Genomic DNA, 19,093 nt, shown 5'->3' with positions numbered 1-19,093 from the left:
GCCGTCAGGACGAGACCCATGCCGAGACGCCATGTCGGGATGGGGACCACCTTACCTGGACGCCGCGATCTCCGCTTTCTGCTTGGCGATGGTGGCTGCCCGCTCGGCCGCCTCGACGGCCCGATCCACCTTCTCACGGATCTTGCTGGCCCGCAGCGGGATGAGGTTCTTCCTCTTGCCGCTGACCAGGATGTTCTGCTTGTACTTGCCCTCCTCCTTGGTGCCGTCGGGGAACGTCATGCAGCCGTAGCCGTGGCGCTTGTTGTTGGCCCATTCTCCCTCGTACTTCAGCCCGTCCGAGCGTTGGCTCACCCCGAAACCTGACCGCTTGTCGTTCTTCCACTCGCCAACGTAGATCTCGGTGGTGGTGGCGTCGATGTCGTCTTCGATGACGGAGAGCTCGGCTTCGCCCTCGCCCAGGCTGATGGTGGAGTTGATGTCGCTGGCGGTGGAGCTGACCGTGCTCATCCCAGCTTCGCTCCGGAAAGAGCTCTGCTTGCTCCGCTGGCTGGCCAAGGAGCTCTTGGACTCAGACTTACGGAGCTTGAGCCCGCTCAGCAGCGACCGCCGGAAGATGCCCTTCTTCTTGCTCTTGAGGATCTCGGCATCGCTGTGGGCCATGAGGACGAAGCCACCCCGGGAGACGGCAGGGCTGCCGGCCACCGCCGGCGAGGCGTCAGGGTGCAGCGCCGTGCCGTTGGTGTGCTCGCTGCGCAGGGAGTTGATGGACGTCCTCAGGGGTGACCTGATAACCGCAGCCATGCCGTAGGGAACGCTCTGCCGGACGCCGTAACCCTGGCGCATCCCTCCGACCCACTGGCCCTGGTATGTCCCTGGGAAGAGGAGACAAAAGCAAAGAGGGGTTTCATGGCATGGCATCCCGTGGACCACTAACTGCATCCTTTACAAGCCCTTTGTTAGCGGGGACAGCAAAATGCAGCTCTGGATCCCAGTCCCATCTCCGTGACAAGGGTTGTAATGTCACGTTGTGGGAGGAAAAAATAACATCTTGGTTGGATTGCAGGCACGCACTCCAGCTGCAGCGCAGAAATATCAGAAACCAGCCAAGGCATCACTGAGCACGGAGCGACGCTTCAAGGAACTGCCCCTTCAATCAGCCCCTAATTTGAAAGGGAAGGGAGCAGGGAGACAGGGTAGGGGAATCGTTATCCAGGAGCAGACTCCGATCCCATCCATGCTGCCGGCAGTGATCAAAGCGGATGGTATATTACAATGCATTTATTTATATACACAGCGCCTTTCATCCGGCGTGTAGCGGAAGGGAGAGGCTCTATAGAAGTAAAGGCCTCATGGGGAGACATCCATTTGGTTATTCTCCTTGGAAATGTGCCCCTGTTTGAACTGCTACATTTGCGTGGGCATTTACTGGAGTTGCTTAACTGGTCATTAGTGGGATGAAATGCACACGGGACCTCACCGCAGCCCTGGGAATAGAGGCACAAGAAACCCACCCAGCCTGGGAAACACAACCGGAGCATAACGCCTGCCCTGTGCACTGACACGCGTGGTGATAATCTGCCCGGGGTTTATAATCCCTTCCCCTCCTGGAGCTCGGCGATTGGCACGCTTTCCTCGTTTTATCCCAGCCGGTTGAACTGCAGGGCTTGTTTTTATTCTTAGGTCGGCTTAATCTTTTCTGGACTAGCTTGAGATGCACTGATTCACTGCCCGCCTAAGCCCTCGCGGGGTGGATTGATGAGCCCGAGGACGGCTCCTCACCTGGCACTGGTGCTACTGGGATGCTGTGGCCGGTTCCAGCCTGGGGCTGCCCTGCTGCCTCCCATCCCCGGCCGGCGATGCAAAGAGCAGGGCCCCATGCTGGGATGGCCGAAGGCAACACCTTGCAGCATCGGGGCCTCCCTTCGCACCAGCCCCGCTCCCTCTCGCCAAAGGAGTCTTAAAATAGACTTGCTGAAACAGTGAACCTGGTGAGAATCAAACCGAAACAGCCCCGATGAAAACAGCCTGGATGATTACTGCGGCTCAGTCCGATAGAGGCTTTCCATCCCCTCTCTGCACAAGATGCTCTTTGCCCTTAGCGATCAGGCCACGATTCACAGACATGAGCAACCCGTCGGGTCCACCTGAGCCGGCTCTTTTGGCTGCAAAAATTTTGTTCCTTGAGACCTATCCGCCTTGCTGCAGCGTGTTCCCTCCTAACATTTTCCAACATCCCAGCAGAAGGGATTATTAAAACAGGCTGTGCTGGCCATCCTCAGCCCAGATAAACTCTACTCTCACTGCAAGGAGCAATCCCAACCCTAGGCTACACATCCTTTTGCTCTGTTTCATTCCTCATCCCGATCCTACCCCCAGGGCTCCCTTGGGGGTTCCCACTGCCCGCTCCCTGGGGTCAGCAGTAGCTCTGGAGATGGGCACAGGTTGGAGCGGCTCACGCTGAGCACGGGAACTGTTTCCCAAGAGCATGAAGCCAGCACCCAGGCACATTTTGGGGTACATTTTTGGGTGGATCATCTGTTTTATCTAACAGCTCCCAGCACTTTGCACAAACCCCCCGGGGCTCAGGCATCCTCCTCGGTGCTCCGATGCAAGCGATCCCCCAAGGTGCTACATTATCTGGGTGACGGCCTTGTGCACCCCAAAAAAAATGCCAGCCCCAAGGTAGGGGACCCCACAAAGACTGCCTCAGAGAAGGGACATGGAGAGGCAGGGCCAGGCGGGCAGGATTTACCGAGGTTTTATAGGATTAGCACCTGGGAGGGAGGCAGAGAACCGGGATTATGGCAGGCACCGGTAGGGCAAAGCAAGGAGGTGGTGGCAGTGCTGGTATGGAAAAGGATGGAGGACAATCAGCAAGACGGTGGGCAAAGAGCTTGTAGGAGACATCAGACATGTCCTGTGGTTGGGTTTGAGCAGTGAGCCTGTCTTGCCCCGCTGCAGCCCACTTTGGTGTCCCCAAGAACAGGCAGCAACCGATGCCGTGCACCCACAGCTCTCCCTGTGCCCAGTGGTACCCTGGAATGGTGCCTGTGGCAGGGGAGAGCCCACCAAGCCGTCCGTCCATCCCCTGCAGACCTGGCACGGTCTCGCTCCCCTTTCTGGTTCCTTCCCAGAGCATCTCAGCAGGACAACCTTCTGGGGGTGATGGGCAGCAGCTAGGTCAGAGAGATTTCACCCAGCACCCCCACAAAGGGAGCCCCCAGGATGGCTTGGGATGTCCTCGCACCACGCTCAGCCTCCTGTTTCCCCTAGAGATGGATTCAGTGGGCTTCAGGGAAAGATGCCAGTGCGGGCGAGGGGACAGGGAGAAAAGGTCCTGCATGAGATCCATCAGAACTGCCCTGCCCAAGTCCTGGACTCCCTTTCCCTTGGCTGAACCCCTTGACTCAGTCCCTGTCCCCAGGCAGGTCCCTTGACCTCCCTGTCCCCTAGCAAATCTGCAGCTGGAAAAAAAAAAAAAAGCGGATTAAACTGAAGCACCGTAAAGCAAGCTCGGCCCTTTGCTGAAAACCAGAGGCAGCGGCAAAAAGCAGAACAAAGCGCTCTCGGAGCAGGCGTGACAGCGCATCTCAGCTGGAGCAGAGGTGGCAAATTGGTCACAGCAGGTTACAGCTGCAGCCAGCGCCTGTGCGTATCTCCAGCAAGGCAGAGGTGCCCGGGAAGCTGTCATCTTTGTGTGGCCTTAAAACCTACTCCTAGAATTGCCAGGCTGCCAGGAGCAATCGCTGCATCTCCTCGGCAAGGGTGATTTTTCTAGGCAGAGGATACAAGGACTTGAGGAGCCATCCCAGCCTGTTTCTCCCCTTCCATCATCATGGAGCGACTCCCAGCAGAGCGCAAAACCCAAACCCCAAATCTGTTTTTATGGGTATTGTTGCTTTCCTGATTGCTTCCCTGCTGGAGGCAACAGCATGGATTGCCTCTGGGGATTGCCTAGGAGGGCACGGTCACCTCCCTGATGGCCACCGAGACATGTGGCCACCTTCGTGGCCACCAGATCAAAAAACTTCCTTCCAGGGACCTGAGTTCATCCATCCTTCCTCACCCAAACAGCACTCCTTCCTTCATCTGACTTCATTATGTTTTAAACCCCTAAATATCCCAGGATTTGGCCATGAACGCTGGAAGGTCTCAAAGCCATCTGATCTGCATTGCTAAGCACTGTCACCTCCTCCCCTTGCACTGCTCGGCTTAACCTCTGCCCCCTAACATTTTCAGATATATGCACAAAGCTTAATCTCACAAGGAGCCGGGAGACTCTTTCTCCCTACAGAGGAAACAGGATTTTATGATTTTCCACTTTACGTGCCAGGATGAGCCGCCTATAGCTGTTACAGAGCTAGGGAGCTGAAAAGGGAGCGTGCAACGGGAAGGCCGTGCAGTAGGGACCGTAGGATGGGGCTGGGTGTAATGGGACAAGCACGTCTGATGCAAAAGTTCCCCAGACTGATCTGCTGAGGTGCTGAACGGAGGTCCTCAAGGACTTCAGTGCAAATGTAGGGAGCTGAGCAGCTCCCAGGGTCGGGGCAGAAGAGCAGATGCCCTCTTTAACTGTGTGCAAGAAGGGATCATGCCTCCATTGGGATGGGAAGCAGGGAACAAGCCAACTGTACCGCAGTCCTGCCTACAAGCTGATTGCATTGCCTAAGCCGGGGCCCTATGGAATAGAGGCAAAGCCACCAGGATGGAGGAGAATTGCTGGGGAGGAAAATGTGCCAACCTCTTCCCCCCAGCCATGCAGGTCACTCTTATGGATGCCTCCAAGGTGCCCCAAATATCTATCCCATGTCTGTGTAGCCCCTTTGCACTGGACAAAAAGGACAAAGAGCAGCCAAGAAAGTCCTGGACACGGAAACAAAATCCTCCTGAGCTAGGTAATTTGTGACTTACTACCGTAATACAACCAAAGCACCAGCCATTTCTGCATTGTAGCTCTTTCCTTACTATCAATATTTGCAAAATGCTTCCTGAAGCATTAATTGTGTGAGATTAATGGAGTGATTGCATCGGGGAAAATGCAGCATCCATTACGCGGTCAGGGCAGCATCGTGCAGGCAGCTGCAGGCAGCCGAGCTGTGCGGCCAGAGGTAGGGCTGGATGGAAGTTGTGGACAAGAGCAGATGCATGATAGGAGAGCACTGGACAGCCAAGCCAAGAAATCTCAGCCACCACCACTATCCACCTGAAAAGAGGGCCTGATCTTGCCCTGGGAATGGGAGTTTTGCAGCAAAATCGGAGCCCGAGGGAATAAGCAGGTTGTGCTGTCCCTCGCCGCGGTTTTACCCCAGGGAAGACTTCTTGACTCCTGGTGTAATTGCTCCAGCGGGATTTGGCCAAGATAAAGGTGATGCCAAGAAGGGTGGGGATGTGGACACGTGTGTGCACGCGTGGGAAGCAGAGATAAGGAGAGGGCATAATCTGAGGCTGGGAGAAAATAACTGAAGTCATCCTGAAAGATAGATCGGTGAGAATATTCCTCTTTCAGAAACAGCAGATAGAGCGTGAGAAAGGGAACGGGTTCGTGGGAAAGAGGAGAAAGTTGGGATGGGATGGAAATGTGGAGAGAAGAAAATGAGCAATGTGGTTGTTGGCCACTTTCGCTTGTGTTCTTTAGCCTGGGTTTTGGGGTTTTTTTGGCTCACTCCCCTTGGAGCAAGGCTGGGTTGTTTCCAAATGGCTTTTAAAACTCAGGAATTTCCATTGCCTTGAGGACCGTGCAGAGCCCCATCCTTGGCCAGAGCCAGCCAAGCTGAAAGCAGAAAGCGAGAAGTCGCTGGCCTCCAAAGCATCATTCCTGATGCTCCAGCAGAAGATCATATGTTTTGAGAAATGACAAGTACCAAAAAGTAATCTAATTTGTTGCAGTTATTCAGCGCTTTCTCAGCATTTGGCTCAGGAGGCTAAAAGTCATTCTGGGAAGAGAGCAGGGAGTCTGCAGGGCTGCTCCTGTTGTCCCCATAATGCCAAAATCCCCCAAATCAGTGTTCACTCTGGTTTGCACCTTGCAGAATCGGAGAGGTGAGCAGGACCCGTGTGAAGCTGTCAGCGAGACGGCTGGGTGCAACCCCTGTGCCTCCGTGTTCCCTGCTGGAAAGACGGATAATGCCTCGGCACTCCAGCGATTCAGCTGGGTATTGGGAAGACTAATTAGCTCCTATGCAAAGCACTCCAGAAGGATCTGAGGCATTACAGACACCAGGAACAACGACAGCTTTCCGTTCATTTCCTTGGCTTTGCCAAAGAGTTTTTGGGGATCTTCCTGGGGAGCAGGGAAGGAGGAGACCCCGCTCCAGCTCCTCTCCCCAGGGTACAGCCGCTGTGGCAGGGTGTGCGTGGGTGCTCGTGGGCCCAGGACCGTAGAGGGAACCACTCGCTTTTGCAGACGAGGTCTTCACCACGGCTGGGAAGAGGCAACCAACTCCTGGCTTGCTCTTCCCAAGTGCAGCACACCAGGCTGAAACCTCGAGCAAGAAGGAGAATCACTTCACTGATGCCATTTGTCTCCGTACCAGGTGCCTTTTGCACATAAGAGAGCAATGGAAAGGGAAAGGAGACCTGAAACATCTAGAAAATGGCCTTTCTGGCCCAGATGGAGGTGGTCTATAGCATTGCCACTCAGCAGGAGAAGGTGAGACATGCCAGAGGGTGGAAAGCACCCGGCTTTGCCGCTTGCTGCCCCGAGCTGAGGGGCTGCCTGGCACCCACAGTCCTCTCCTGCTTACGGAGAGATGGCGAAGAGCAACACCAATGCCCGGGGGAGTCCAGCTTTCAGACAAATAATCAGCACTGGGAGTTCCCTTTGGGCACACCGGAAAAATAGATGGATTTTGAACAATGCAAGAGGAAGCCCCAAGGGATGAAGGTGAGCTGCTCACAGCCCAGCCACGTACGTGGGGCTTCCCTTGGCCCAAGGTGGGATCGTGCACTTGGATATAAACCCTTTCCATCTTCACCATGGCATTGGAAGGAGACAGAAGTCATGATTTTGGGGGTTGGAATGGCTGCATTCCTTTCCTCCTTCTCCCTGTACCCAAGGATTTGGCATTTAGCAGGCTGCTGAGCCCTCTGGCTCCAGTCCAAGAACACCATTAAGTACAAGCTTTACGGACCGAATGCTGCTCACAGGCTTTTCCCGAACCGAGACAGCCGGTTCCGTGTCCTGCAGGACAAAGCACACGGGGTAAAGCCCGCGGGGAGGTTTGCACAGACCTGCCCTGCCTTGCCCCCCTTCAGTTTCTCGTATGCAGAAATTCAAGCAGTTATTTAGGATGTTGTAAAGCATTTTGAGGCCCATGGATGCATACGTACTATTATCACAACATGACCTCGGAAAAAGTCAAATGCGTAGAAAAACCATTTAAAAATAAGAGTTAAAAAAATACAAATAACCTACTGCCATGGGTCAATGCAAGCTATTTCCAGTTTAGCTGGAAATAATCAGCGACAGGGGCGCAGCTACGCAGGCTTTCACAGAACACAAAAGCAGCAGGCTTCAAAGGGCAGGTTCCTCTGTAGCCTCTGTCCCATCCTTGAAGCACAGCCAGATCTGCCTGTTACGGTGACTCTGTTCAGCAACGGCAGTGATCCAAACCTCCCAGCTCACTTTCGCCACTCAGCAAAATTTGGGAACGAGGTCTGAGTTGTCCAAAGTGCCCATCCACTTTTCCAAACCAAGCCGAAGTAATTAGGCCTTGCAAATTGCTAGTTTATCTTGCGAAAGATCTTTCTTGGTATGCTTACCCCTCCTCATCTCTGAACTCTGCAACATATTAATTAAAGCCATCCGATGGCAATAATTAGGCCGGTCTCTCGAATTACGACAGCAGCAAGTTTTAGAGATATCACTTTCCAGCTATTTGATATCAGAAAGGCTGAGGGAGGATTCATGCACAAATCACGTTTAGCATCTCAGAAACATCCATCCCAAAGAGAAGATGTGGGAGAGAAGAGAGAGGACTGGAGGATGCTAATTCATCCTCAGTCCTGATGGTGTGATAATGGGGACACCCTTGTTGGCCACCCCAGCTGATGTCCAGCAATCAGGGGGCCTCGCTGGCAAAAATGTGCCCCCCAAACGCACTACCTGCATGTACGGGTTCTCCCGAGCATGCACGTGGGTGTGTGTTTTTTTGCCAAGACTTCCCAAGAGCCATCTTTCCTGCATTATCACTCCTGGCAGCAGGACAAGGCGTCGCGCTGGGTGACTTGCATTCCCTGCCCTGTCCCCAGCTGCCGGTCGGAGAGCAGCAATCGTACCCCAGATGCTCACCTAAATCCCACCCGGGCATGGTATGGAGGGCTAGGTCTTGCCACATGCGTTGGGAATCAGTGACGGTGCGTGCGTGCAACGCCGCGTGGATACGGCGTCAGCGGGAAATTACCTCTCCCCAGCCCTGCCAAGGCTCTCCAGGCCTCTGACCATCACCAAGCCATGCTAAAAACACAGTCAGATGCTTCTGCCGTGGCTGCTAATTTGCCAAAAATATGCCCTGGTAACTGCTTACACAGGGGAAGAAATAAAGTATGGATTTTTGAGTATGCAAATATAATCTGCAGGCATAAACACGTGATGGATGTTAGTCATATAGCTTAATGCGAGGCTGGATACGTACATACACGACGGGCACAGTGAGGTCTAGGCATCTGTGGAGGAGAGAAGGGGAAGAGGGAAAGGAGAAGGTGGCAGAGCAGGGAAGAGAGGAGAAGAAGAGGACTAAAGCAGAACTGTCATGGGCTGCTTTCTACTGCCTGGGTGCTGGGTAGCATTAAGTCTGTTGCTGGGGCTCAACAAATAATAAATCATTACAGGTCTGCAGCTCATATCAGCATGGTTAGCTTGCACTTTTTAAAGCTAAATGGCAGGGACCCTCCCTTTAAGCAAAAAAAACAGTGGGGGGGTTGGGTTTGCATGTGGTACCATAGGAGATCACTTTGCAAGCAGGTAGAGAAGGGTGCAGGGCTGGCCCCGGCAGGGCCAGCACCTCGCTGGGCATCTCTGCAGGAGCAAAAGCCGGGGGCAGGAGAGAGGAGATGGATTTATACAGCCTCATGCCACAGCCAGGGAGTCTGCCTCCTCCTCTGTGCATGCAAATAACAACCTAAAGTAACTCTGGCGGAAGTATCACAGATTGCTCAACTGCTCTCCATGGGGAAAACCATCTGAAAGGCAGGTTCACGTGTGGCAAGAACGCTCATCTGAGGAATATGAGCCCCATCCAAAACATGGGGAGTGCTTTGCGTTCTCATTGCCACGATGCCTGCCCCAAAGATACTTTGCAATCAGGAGATCAGCAGAATGAAGTTACTTCCCTCACTGGCAAACATTAATGTGTGTCACAGTATCGCAAAGGTTGCTGATACTTGCACTTACAGATGGGAAACTGATGCAGAGAGCAAGATTGAGGATGAGCTCTTCCAACAAAACGAGGTGTGTGCATCCTTCCGCTGCTGGCACAAAATGGCTTTGCACAGCCAAAAGCAAACCTACGGCAGGGCAGGGAATGGGGCAAAGCCCCAAATCTGATGTCCTACCTCCGAAGATAACCCCAGCTGCAGGGATTAAGCCATTTTCTACAGGGACTGGCCAGCGATGAATACATGCCCTTATAATAGTAAGGAGAAGCCACTCCAGAAAAATCACATATGGAAATTCAGCTCGGATAACTTCTGCAAGAGGAGCATCCCCCCAGACCCGTGGCTAGGTTTGGGCTCACCTCACAATGGCTTCCGAGGCATTTCGGCTATTTGCTTCGAGGGGGAAAAACTCAATTTGCTCTCCATTATGTGCAGCAAAACGCAAGTCCGTCCTGAGCATCCCCTCCCTCTTCTTCTCTCTCATTGCTTCTGTATCTCCTGCTTCCCTGGGCCTGTTTGCATTTGTTAGTAATTGCCTTTTCCAGCCAGCACTCAGAGAAATGTTTCAAACCATTGTAATGACAATCAAATCTCAGCATCGCTAATTCTGATAAGCCTCGTAATGCGTCACGATTTTCCTTAAAGCACCAGGTCCTGGAGTCAGGGGAAATACAGTTTTTCGAAAGGAAAGAACTAAAGAAAGAAATTTCTAGTCTTCCTGGGAGTGGGAAGCGTCAGGTTCACCAGAGCCAGAGAAAGTCAAGGGAGCATCATCCCCTGGTGAAATGGGGCCCATAGTTTTACCCAGGGCAGCTGAATCCCTGCAGATTCAGCCACCGACTGGGGCCAAAACTGGGATGAGGCTTTAGCACAAGGAGCGCGAAACATTAACATATCGCTCAGCAACTTTATTACAGCTAATGTGCTCCCCTTACAAAGCAGAGTGAAATCGGGCTAATGCTTAGTCCGTTAATCCTCCGGCGCTCTAATCCTCATCGCAAACTCTGTGATCTCACCCCATTTCTCAGCAGAGCTTGTGGGAGTAAGGGCTAATTCTCCAGTGCTCACAAACAGGGCTGTGTGCCAGCACCGGGTTTTGGGGGCTGCATCCCTGGCGAGGTGTGAGAGATGCTCAGCTCCATGGGATGAGGCTGATCTCCCCATGGATTGGGGATACGAGGCTGCACCGGGTGTGGGGACGGCACAGGGATGAGGTGAGAGCAGCCTTTATTTATTTCCTGCGAAATAAATGATCAATCCCTTATTCAGTCGAGGGAAACACCTTGCAGATCCAAAGTGATGCCCTGAGCAGGAAATCCTATCTTTACAGTGATCATCTTGGTGCGAATATCTGCAAACTTAGGGACCTTGCCCTGGCTGTTCACTCATTCATGAAAATTCATGATGCTTTGCTGTATGTTATGAGTAAGTGGAACCTCTTCAGGGAATAATTTTGGGAAAGGAATGGCTGTTCTAAGGGAATGCTTATGCATCAATTGCAATTTTTAAGGATTTTTTGATTCAAAGGCCAGAATCTCTCTTTGAAAAGCCAATATCAAACCCCAGAATATAAACACTTGCCATTCAAGTGGGTTTTTTTCTCCAAGCTCCCCCTTTTTGTTCACAAATACTTGAATTGTAAGTTAAACAGCTTATTGCAGGGGCAAACTAGCATCAAGACTCTCCTGTAACTATTGCAAACTCCTGTGAAAAAAAATCCTTCCTTGGCCAGGATTTCAGTCAATGCCAAAGCCAGACCCCAAATAGGCAAAACCTGCCAAATCTCACAAGACAGATGCTGCTAAACCGCAGTGTTACCCTCTATATGACCATCACCAACCCCATCCTGCCTGGCTTCTCTACCTTCAAGTCATGCCTGCATTAATACAGATAATTCATCTACATCAGTGTTACCTGGCTCCAAGCATTCAAAATTCATCAGGTTCATTTTAAAAATCAAGGCATTTTTAGCTCCCATCTTCTGGTTTCCTAGCCTGTAAGAACGACTTTTCTGCAATAGTCTGGGTGGAAACCTTGCTTCAAAAATCAAGCTGAAAAATCTTGCAAAATCACATGATTCCACAAGCTGGAGCTTCAAGGAAAAAAAAATGTTCAGCTACAGGAGCAGATGTCACCCAACCACGAGGAGCCCCATGGGATATCGAATCACATGCAAATACCCTGAGATTTGCATTAAAAGCCATGAGAAACCCACCCCAGCATCCCCAGTGAAAGAAAATTAAAACTGTGCTTCAGGACCTAAGTCACCCTCTGTTATGGGTCAGGGAGACGCACGTAAGGGCGTGCAGATTGCCCCAAGGCTGGGGTCCTCCACCATCCCCTGGAGCATCATGCACTGAATAAAACACTGGAGAAGATGGAGTGAGGGTCTAAGCCTGTCTGGCAATTTCTCTTTCACATACTTTTCCCCAGGGCCAAAATCCTTCTTCCTCTGTCCTCAGCTGTACCTGGAACTAAGCAGCATGTTCCAGAGAGATAAGTAATTACCATGAGTTCATAACATTTATTTTTAATGATGCCAGTCAGAATCTTCGTTTAGTATTTCGATTCATTTTTCTGTGTTCGGCGGGTCCTGATATTTCAGTTATTGCTCTCCTATATCCACTGTTGCACTGCAAGCATCTTTGGTACCAAATCTAGATGGTGAGATGCTTCATAAACAAAGTTTATAGCTTTTTTTTTAATTATCGGGTTCTTAGGGGCTTGTTAGGACCAGCTACAGCCGGGTCTGGATTCTGCAGGAACCAGGAGGATCGGGCATCAGGGCGTGCTTGTATTTGCTTGTTTCCGCCCACTATTTAAAGTGCATCAACAATTCCTTCCCGGCAGCAAAATAAGACGAGAGCTGATACTTTTAAGGTAATTCTGACATCCGCGCTATGAATAGATCGCACAGAAATTTGCCCTCGCTCGTTGGTTCCCTGCAGCTGTAGAGGAACCCGTGAAAAAAACCCCGGTATGCGGAGAGGCCCTCAGCATCCCTCGGTGATGTCGCTGCCCTTAGCGGCACTGGTCGGTGCTGGTTCATCCAAAACCACTTCTCAGCTCAGGCGAGGGGGCTGCGGTCCCTTCTCGGAGAGGCAGGTCCCCCTGCGGCATCCCTGGTCCATCCCCCCCCTACCCAGAGCAGCTCTTTAACGCTGGCAAGGGGCCCGCTTTTGTGAAATATTTCGTGCTTTTCGCCTCCTCGACTGTTTCAAAGCCATTCGGTTGGTCGCTCCCTGGGCACCTGCTAAGAGAGCGGCTGGAGGTGTCACCGGTGCCACTGCGGAGGTGGGAAAAGTGGGGCACGGAGCCGCCGCGGCTCCTGCCCCGGCAGGACAGGCTGCGGGAGATCCCACGCCGGCAGCTCCCACCGCACCGCTTCCCTCTCCCCGTCGCTTGCAAAGCACGAAAATTTCCCAACCCGGGCCAAGAAAACCCACTTGCCTACTCACACGGTGCTAACAATGAAAACACTAATTATATTTCACTCACCTATCAAGGGGATGATTCATTTAGGTGAGTGGGCACGGAGGATTACACAAGACGAACGCCGCGACGCGATCGCCCGTCCGTTTTGGGGTAGCCCTCCCCGAGAAACGAGGTTGTGTGGAAGCACGTGGGTACCCGGGATGGGGTGAGGGGGTGGCAGCAGGAGGGACCCGGCACGGTCCTGATGCACCGTGGGCACCTCCAGTCCGGGGAATCGCCGCGAGCCGTTCCCCGAGGGGACCCGAGAGAGGGGCTGGTCCCCTCCCCGAGCTCCTGTCCGGTCTCAGATCCCAAATGCTCGGCTGGGGAGAAGTGGAGGGAGGAGAAAAGCAGCTTTGGCGGGGAGGGAAAGAGCAAAAAAAAAGATTTAGGGCTTCCTTCATCCACCCCATCTTATCCACCCCCACAACCACAGTTTCAGCAGCAAAACCCAAACCCAATGCACAGCCCTAGGACTTCCATGGCAAGCCTGCAGTTACAACTCAAACTGTCCCCAGGGTAAAATCATTGAGTATTTCCAAAGCGTCCCTGGAGTTACAGAAAGGCAGAAACCAGCTGAGATGTCTCCCGATCCCCAGACCTGCTCGGGAGAGGGTTTCCAATGGGAGAAGGTCTCCAACCCTCTGCTCCCGAGAGGTTCCACCAGCTCCAGCAAGAGCGATGGCAGCGGCTCCAGCTCACGTCGGTGCTGATCCAGGTGGATTCAGCCCCTTTCACCCGAAGCAAGGGAGCAATCCTGCTCCCGCTCGGGAGCCGGGCTGAATCAGGCCCAGCAAACGAGTGGTGCAACTCCAGCATCCGACCGAAGAGATCCTCAGTAGCCTGGTTTATGTAATATCTGGGTGCTTCTGGATGGGGGCAGGAGGTAGCACGGATTTGGGGCAGAAAAATAAGGACGTGTCAGCAGTACCGTGGTTTGGGGGTCCGAGGGAGCGCGTGTGTGCAGGGGAAAGACAGGACGGTGCACAGGCGTGCCGCAGGTACAGGACCGCGGGTCAGGCGTGCAACGGTGCCGGGGAGATTTGGCAAAGCATGGGCTTCTAGGGGAACAGCGAATTTGCTTATTTGGGCTCCGTGTAATCGGTTTGCGTCGATGGACGCGTATCCCGCGCGGCTCAAGGAAACACAGTTGGCATTCATCCGGCGCGTGGATGGGTCAGAGAGCGCCGGCGCGGGGCCGGGGGCAGACCACGTGCGTGTGGGTATGCAAGCGGAGGGGGCGAAGCGGCGTCTCGGCGTGGGGAGGAGAGGCGTGTGTGCATGGCGATGAGTGTGTCCGCGTGGGAGGTGTGAGATCTGCAAGCTGCATGTGGGGGAAGCGTGCATGCGTGCGCGCGTGGCAGGCGTGAGCACCCGGCGTGGGGGGGGGGGGGGAACGGGGACGGTACCCGGGGCGGCGAGCAGAGCCAGGACGGCGGTGGGGGGGCTTGGGGGGGGTGACAACACAGCTTAGGCCACCGCATGCCATAACCCACGTCCAAGTCCAACGCATCGACACGTGCGCATCGGTCACGCAAAATACCGCGCCCCAAGATAGCGCTGGCGACGGTTGGTGGAGCATCGAGATTTGCCCTTACCCACTGTTGTGCAAGGAAATGGTAAAATTGGAGTGAAACCCATGAATTTTGGGGCATCTCGCTTCCTGAGCCTCGCTGTGCATTTAGGGACCCATCCCCTAGCCGTGGTTGATGTGCTAAAAAAAAATAATGCAAGGGATGAATATTTATCTGTGGGTGGCAAGTGACAGATGCTGGGGCGAGGCTTCTAGGATACTTCAGTTTGATGAAGGTAATAACTTGAATAGATTAATGAGAAACATCCTTCCCAACAGTTGCCTCCCCTGTGCCATAGCTACGCAGCCACCCTTCCAGCAGAGCTCCTGCACGCACCAGCTTCTTGTATCTAAACGCACAAAGTTCATTAAGGTTCGGTGTCCAAAAGGGTGGAGATGCCCAACTTTGGCGTTTTCCACCCAGAATGGAGACAGGCAACCGGGAAAGAGCCGTGGCCTCTGGGTACTTGCAACCGAGTTGGTGAAAGTGCAATTTCAGCTGGGTTCAGTCGCTCTGCGGTGACTGCCCAACTGAAATGGGGGGAAAGCCGACGTGGAGGAGACCGGTCGGGATGTGCGTGGCCCGTCCCAGCTCCCAGCAGCAGGATGGGTTTGGCCACAGGTACCATCGCTCTGCCTTTCCCCAGCACGGCCGTCCCCTCCTCCTAGGAGGATTTGCAGAGTCCCCAGCGGCAGGGGGGGGGAGGGAGAATCGTGCTACCAACCCTGTCCTTGTCTCCTCCTGATCCTCTCGCCTCCTCCTAAAATGACAAACACGCAAATATAGCTTTTTGGTCCCCAAACACTGAGAAGCTGGGGCGGGCCTGACAAGATGGAAGAAAAAGCTCTTTGCTTCTGGTAGGTTCTCAGAAACGGTGAAACTGCTGGTAAGCCACCCCGATTTGGAGATGCTCCCCAGGTTTCCCAAAGATCCGCTGTGCTGCGGTTGACGGGGAAGCGTGCCGGGGTGGGGGCACGTGCGTGCCTGGGGACGGGGCCAACCCTGCAACACCCAGCCCTCGGAGACCTGTAGTTTGTCGAGACTTCTGTCTGCCTTTCCCCAACCTCCCTGGCAGGGGCTGGGTGCCAGGAGGGGAGCAGGGAGACAGCACTCGCGTTGGGAGCATGCAGACCCCCCCCTCACCCCCCCATTTTCCCACATCCCCTCCTGACCGCTTTGAACGTGGGAGACCGCAATTATTCTCTGACTGAGGTTTATTCTCAACTAGAAGGACTGCCGGGATTTATCGATGGCTTGCAATCACGCACCCGGCAGATTCCAGCTCAGACCCCAGCATTATTCCAGGCAGCTGAAACAAAAGGTTGCAGCTATATTTTCCTTGAGAAGAAAGCCACCAGCACAAAATTATCATTAAAAATCAAGAGATCGTTCCACCTCTCCCTTCGAAAGCATAAAAGAGCAGCTGCAAGTAGCGTTTAATCTTGCCTCCCTGTACAATCACAAAGCAGCAAACTGGGTTTTCTAGAGAAATGTCTTGCAGCACCTTTCCGGAAGGCTGCGATGGAGCTCACCAACGCTGCAATTTCCTTAACGTAGCAGTCCTGGAAAATGATAATGTCTTGGGGGAAAGAAAATTTTAAAAAAATGAAAAGAGCCTGCTTCAGATGGGCACATTTGCCAGCAAAACAAGGGGGCAGGGCGGCCGAATGCCCCCGGCTGCCAGCAGGTAGGCCTGACTCGTATTATGGTGGCAATTTAGATGGAAGTAGCCACAAAACATGAGAGAGGATGATACAGCCACTTACAGCAGAGCACCAGCTGTTTCTCCTAGTTCGGCCTTAAAGCTTGTTAGTCCAGCAATTTTTTTTGATCACTCCAATTGGGTTTTCTTGTTTTTTATTTAATCCTAGTTTCCCCTCCACATCTCGTTAAGCCGCGTTGACGGCAGAGGATAGCTTTGGTGATCCCTCTGAGCCCCTACGCTGAGCATTAAGCCGTAAACTAGGAATGTAAGACTCTTGTCTGAATTAAAGTCTTTTGCCTGGTATTATTAAGCATGGGGCTGCATTTGGGGGGGGGGGGCTGTAGGGCACACAAAGACCCCAGCCCCTCACTGGAAGCATTTGCAGCACCAGAGCAGTACCCGTCTGCCCTGGAACCTCCCCCCCCGCACGCTCACCTCCCCTCTGCCCTGGGTTGCTTCGATGCAAATCCTACAGGTTCCAGTGGTGCAGTCAGAACTGCGAATCCCATGTGCAACTTGGGTCACCTCCCGACGCCTTGGCCCACCCCATCCTCCGACCCCCCTGGGCGAGAGCCGGGCATCCCCCCCAGCTCATCAAGCGCAGCCAGCTCCCCTCCCCAAAAAAGCCTGGTCGAGGAGGCGGGGGCGGGGGGGGGGAAGACCCAGCACCCAGAGACCCGCTGAACATATGGGGCTACCTGTGGCAAAGAGCTGGGCTGATGCCATGCTGGGCTGGTTCCTTATCTCCTGTGGGGTACGAGCATCCCTCGCTCCAAGCTAGCAGGTTGCAAACTCCCAGATTCCAGCCCAAAGCCAGGGTCCCCGTTCAGAGGCTCGTACCCCCATGCCACCACCCGCCCCAGCCCGGAAGGTATCGATGCAGCACTTACCTCCATCCGAGTAGGTCTCTGTCCCGTAGCCATCCTGTAATCCATTGCTCCAGGTGCCTTCGTACTTGGCCCCATTTCCAGTGCATTCTCGGACCCCGTACCGTCCCTTAAATCCATGGGTCCACTCTCCTTTGTACACCCACTTCCCTTTGCTCTCCATGCCAATGCCATGGCGCTTGCCCTGCGCCCAGGTGCCCTGGTAAGTGTTGCCGCTGGGCCAAGTGTAGACCCCCAGCACCTCAAAGCCGTGACTCCAGGAGCCCGAATATTCACCTTGACCCTTCGGGCCGGTACAGATTCCGTGGCCATGAGCCTTTCCGTCCTCCCAGCCTCCACAGTACGACCCTCCATCGTCAAAATTAAACCTTCCCCCACTGGACATGCATGTAATTCGGTTTGCAAATCCCCCAAAAGGTGAAAAAAAAAAAAGAAAAAAAAAAAAAAAAAAAAAGAAATGCAGGAAATAAAATGCGAACGATGACTTGGGGAAAAAAAAAAATCAAATCAAATCAAACTCAATCGAAATCATGCACCAGATCCAGGGAGCTGCTTAAGCCAGTTTCTTGTGATTATTCATTCTCTGGGAGTATGTTCAGGATCAGTTCTCTCTTCCCCTGCTGTGGAAACAGTATCATTAAAAAAAAAAAAAAAAAAAAAAAAAAAAAAAAATAGCAGCAAGAACAGCAGCAGCTATTGGGTTTTGGTGCAAACGACTCCACCTAAAAACCATCCAAGGCAGGGAACGGGGTTGGGGGGGGTGGGGGGGTGGGGGTGGGGGGGGGGAGAGAGGGGGGGGGGGGGGGGAAAGGCAAAAAGAGGCCAAATGCCAAGAGAAGGAAAAGGAAACCCAAACCCCCGGTCTGCTCTCCGCAGCCCTGCGCACCCCGAAGGAAAAAAAAAAAAAAAAAAAACAAACCAACAAAAAAAACCCAAAAAACCCCCCGGAGGACGCCTCAAAGCCCCCGCTCTGACCTCCACCTCCGGCTGCCCGGCCGCCCAGCCTGGCTCCGGCGCAGGGCCGGGGGGAGCGGCGGGAGCGGCGGCATGGCGGGGCCGGGCTCGGCGGTGGCGGACGGACGGACGGACGGACGGACAGACGAGACGAGACGGACGGACTGCCGGCTGAGCAGCAGCAGGAGGAGCAGGAGCAGCAGCAATGCGGTGCTTCTGCCTCACCTCCCGCCCGGCTCTCCCGCTCCTCGCAACGCGCACGCACCCCCGCGCCCTAAAAACCCGCCATCGCCTCCGTTATCATCATCATCATCATCATCATCATCAGCCTAACCCCCCCCCTCCCTCCCTCCTTCCCTCCCTCTCTCCGCCCCCCCCAGCAAACCTCACTCCCGGGGGTACCCGCTCGCCTCGCCCAGCGGATCCCACATCTCGGCCGGAGGATGCTCGGAGCGAGGTCGGATGCCGGGGTGAGGGGCTGGAAAAAGGGGAGGGGGGGGGGGGGGGACACGGGGAGGGGGAGGGGGGGGGCAGAGGGCCTCCGCTCGCCCCGCTCTCCCCACGGCCTCCCCCCTCCTTCCCGGCTCCCTACGGGGATAAATCCTGCTTATTAATGAGCAAGGATCCTGAGCTTTCTGCTCTGCCTCATCTCCCGGCTCCTGGCTCAGGGAGGATTTAAAGAGACAGGAACTGCGTCGCCTTTCCCCCCCCCCCCCCCCCCCAGCCTCCCCCCCCAGCAGGGCCGCAGACCCCCCACTCCTTCGCCGCAGCTCCGGGACGCTCCCCGGTTTTTATTTATCCCTTCAGCTCTCCCCTTCCCCGCTCCCGCCGCATCTTCGATGCGACGAGGGGCAACCGGCCCCTGCCAGACCCTGGGGAAGGGGGGGACACGACACCCGCCATTTGCAGGTGGGTGGGTTATGGGGGGACACACGATGAGAATGGGCCAAACGCCTCGTTGAGCGCTGCCAACGCCAAGTCTCCGGGCAGACTTTGGTCCGGCACACTGCAACTGCAACACAAATTATTTATTCATGAAAAGGCCGTGCTGCCGTTCAGGGTTTATGGCAGCGGTCCGGGCTGTATCCCCTCCCGGCTGGGCTGCTGCGCACCTCGGTCCCCTCCCTTCAACACAGAGCATCTCATCGAGGTCCTTCCTACCC

The 19,093-nt window shown here is 54.1% G+C and overlaps 1 protein-coding gene across 3 annotated transcripts in view; it reads right to left on the bottom strand.

Annotated features, from left to right (window-relative positions):
• The window catches only part of JPH3 (junctophilin 3), a 58,844-nt gene extending 40,343 nt beyond the window's left edge, over positions 1 to 18,501 (bottom strand). The window contains exons 1-3 of one of the 3 annotated variants that reach the window (XM_049806755.1): positions 18,316 to 18,501; positions 16,980 to 17,353; positions 56 to 833 (exon numbers count right to left, since the gene is read on the bottom strand). In XM_049806755.1, the coding sequence (XP_049662712.1) occupies positions 56 to 833; positions 16,980 to 17,139 (938 nt within the window). In that variant the 5' untranslated portion in view covers positions 17,140 to 17,353; positions 18,316 to 18,501. Of the gene's footprint in view, positions 1 to 55; positions 834 to 15,859; positions 15,947 to 16,979; positions 17,587 to 18,315 lie in introns of those variants that run through there. The other 2 variants (XM_049806754.1, XM_049806756.1) reach the window with 2 other exon arrangements.
• Between the last annotated feature and the right edge of the window lie 592 nt (positions 18,502 to 19,093).

The sequence above is a fragment of the Accipiter gentilis genome, chromosome 7 (assembly GCF_929443795.1).
Source record: "Accipiter gentilis chromosome 7, bAccGen1.1, whole genome shotgun sequence".
Classification (NCBI taxonomy): Eukaryota; Metazoa; Chordata; class Aves; order Accipitriformes; family Accipitridae; genus Astur; species Astur gentilis.
This window is presented reverse-complemented; position numbering and strand designations above follow the sequence as displayed.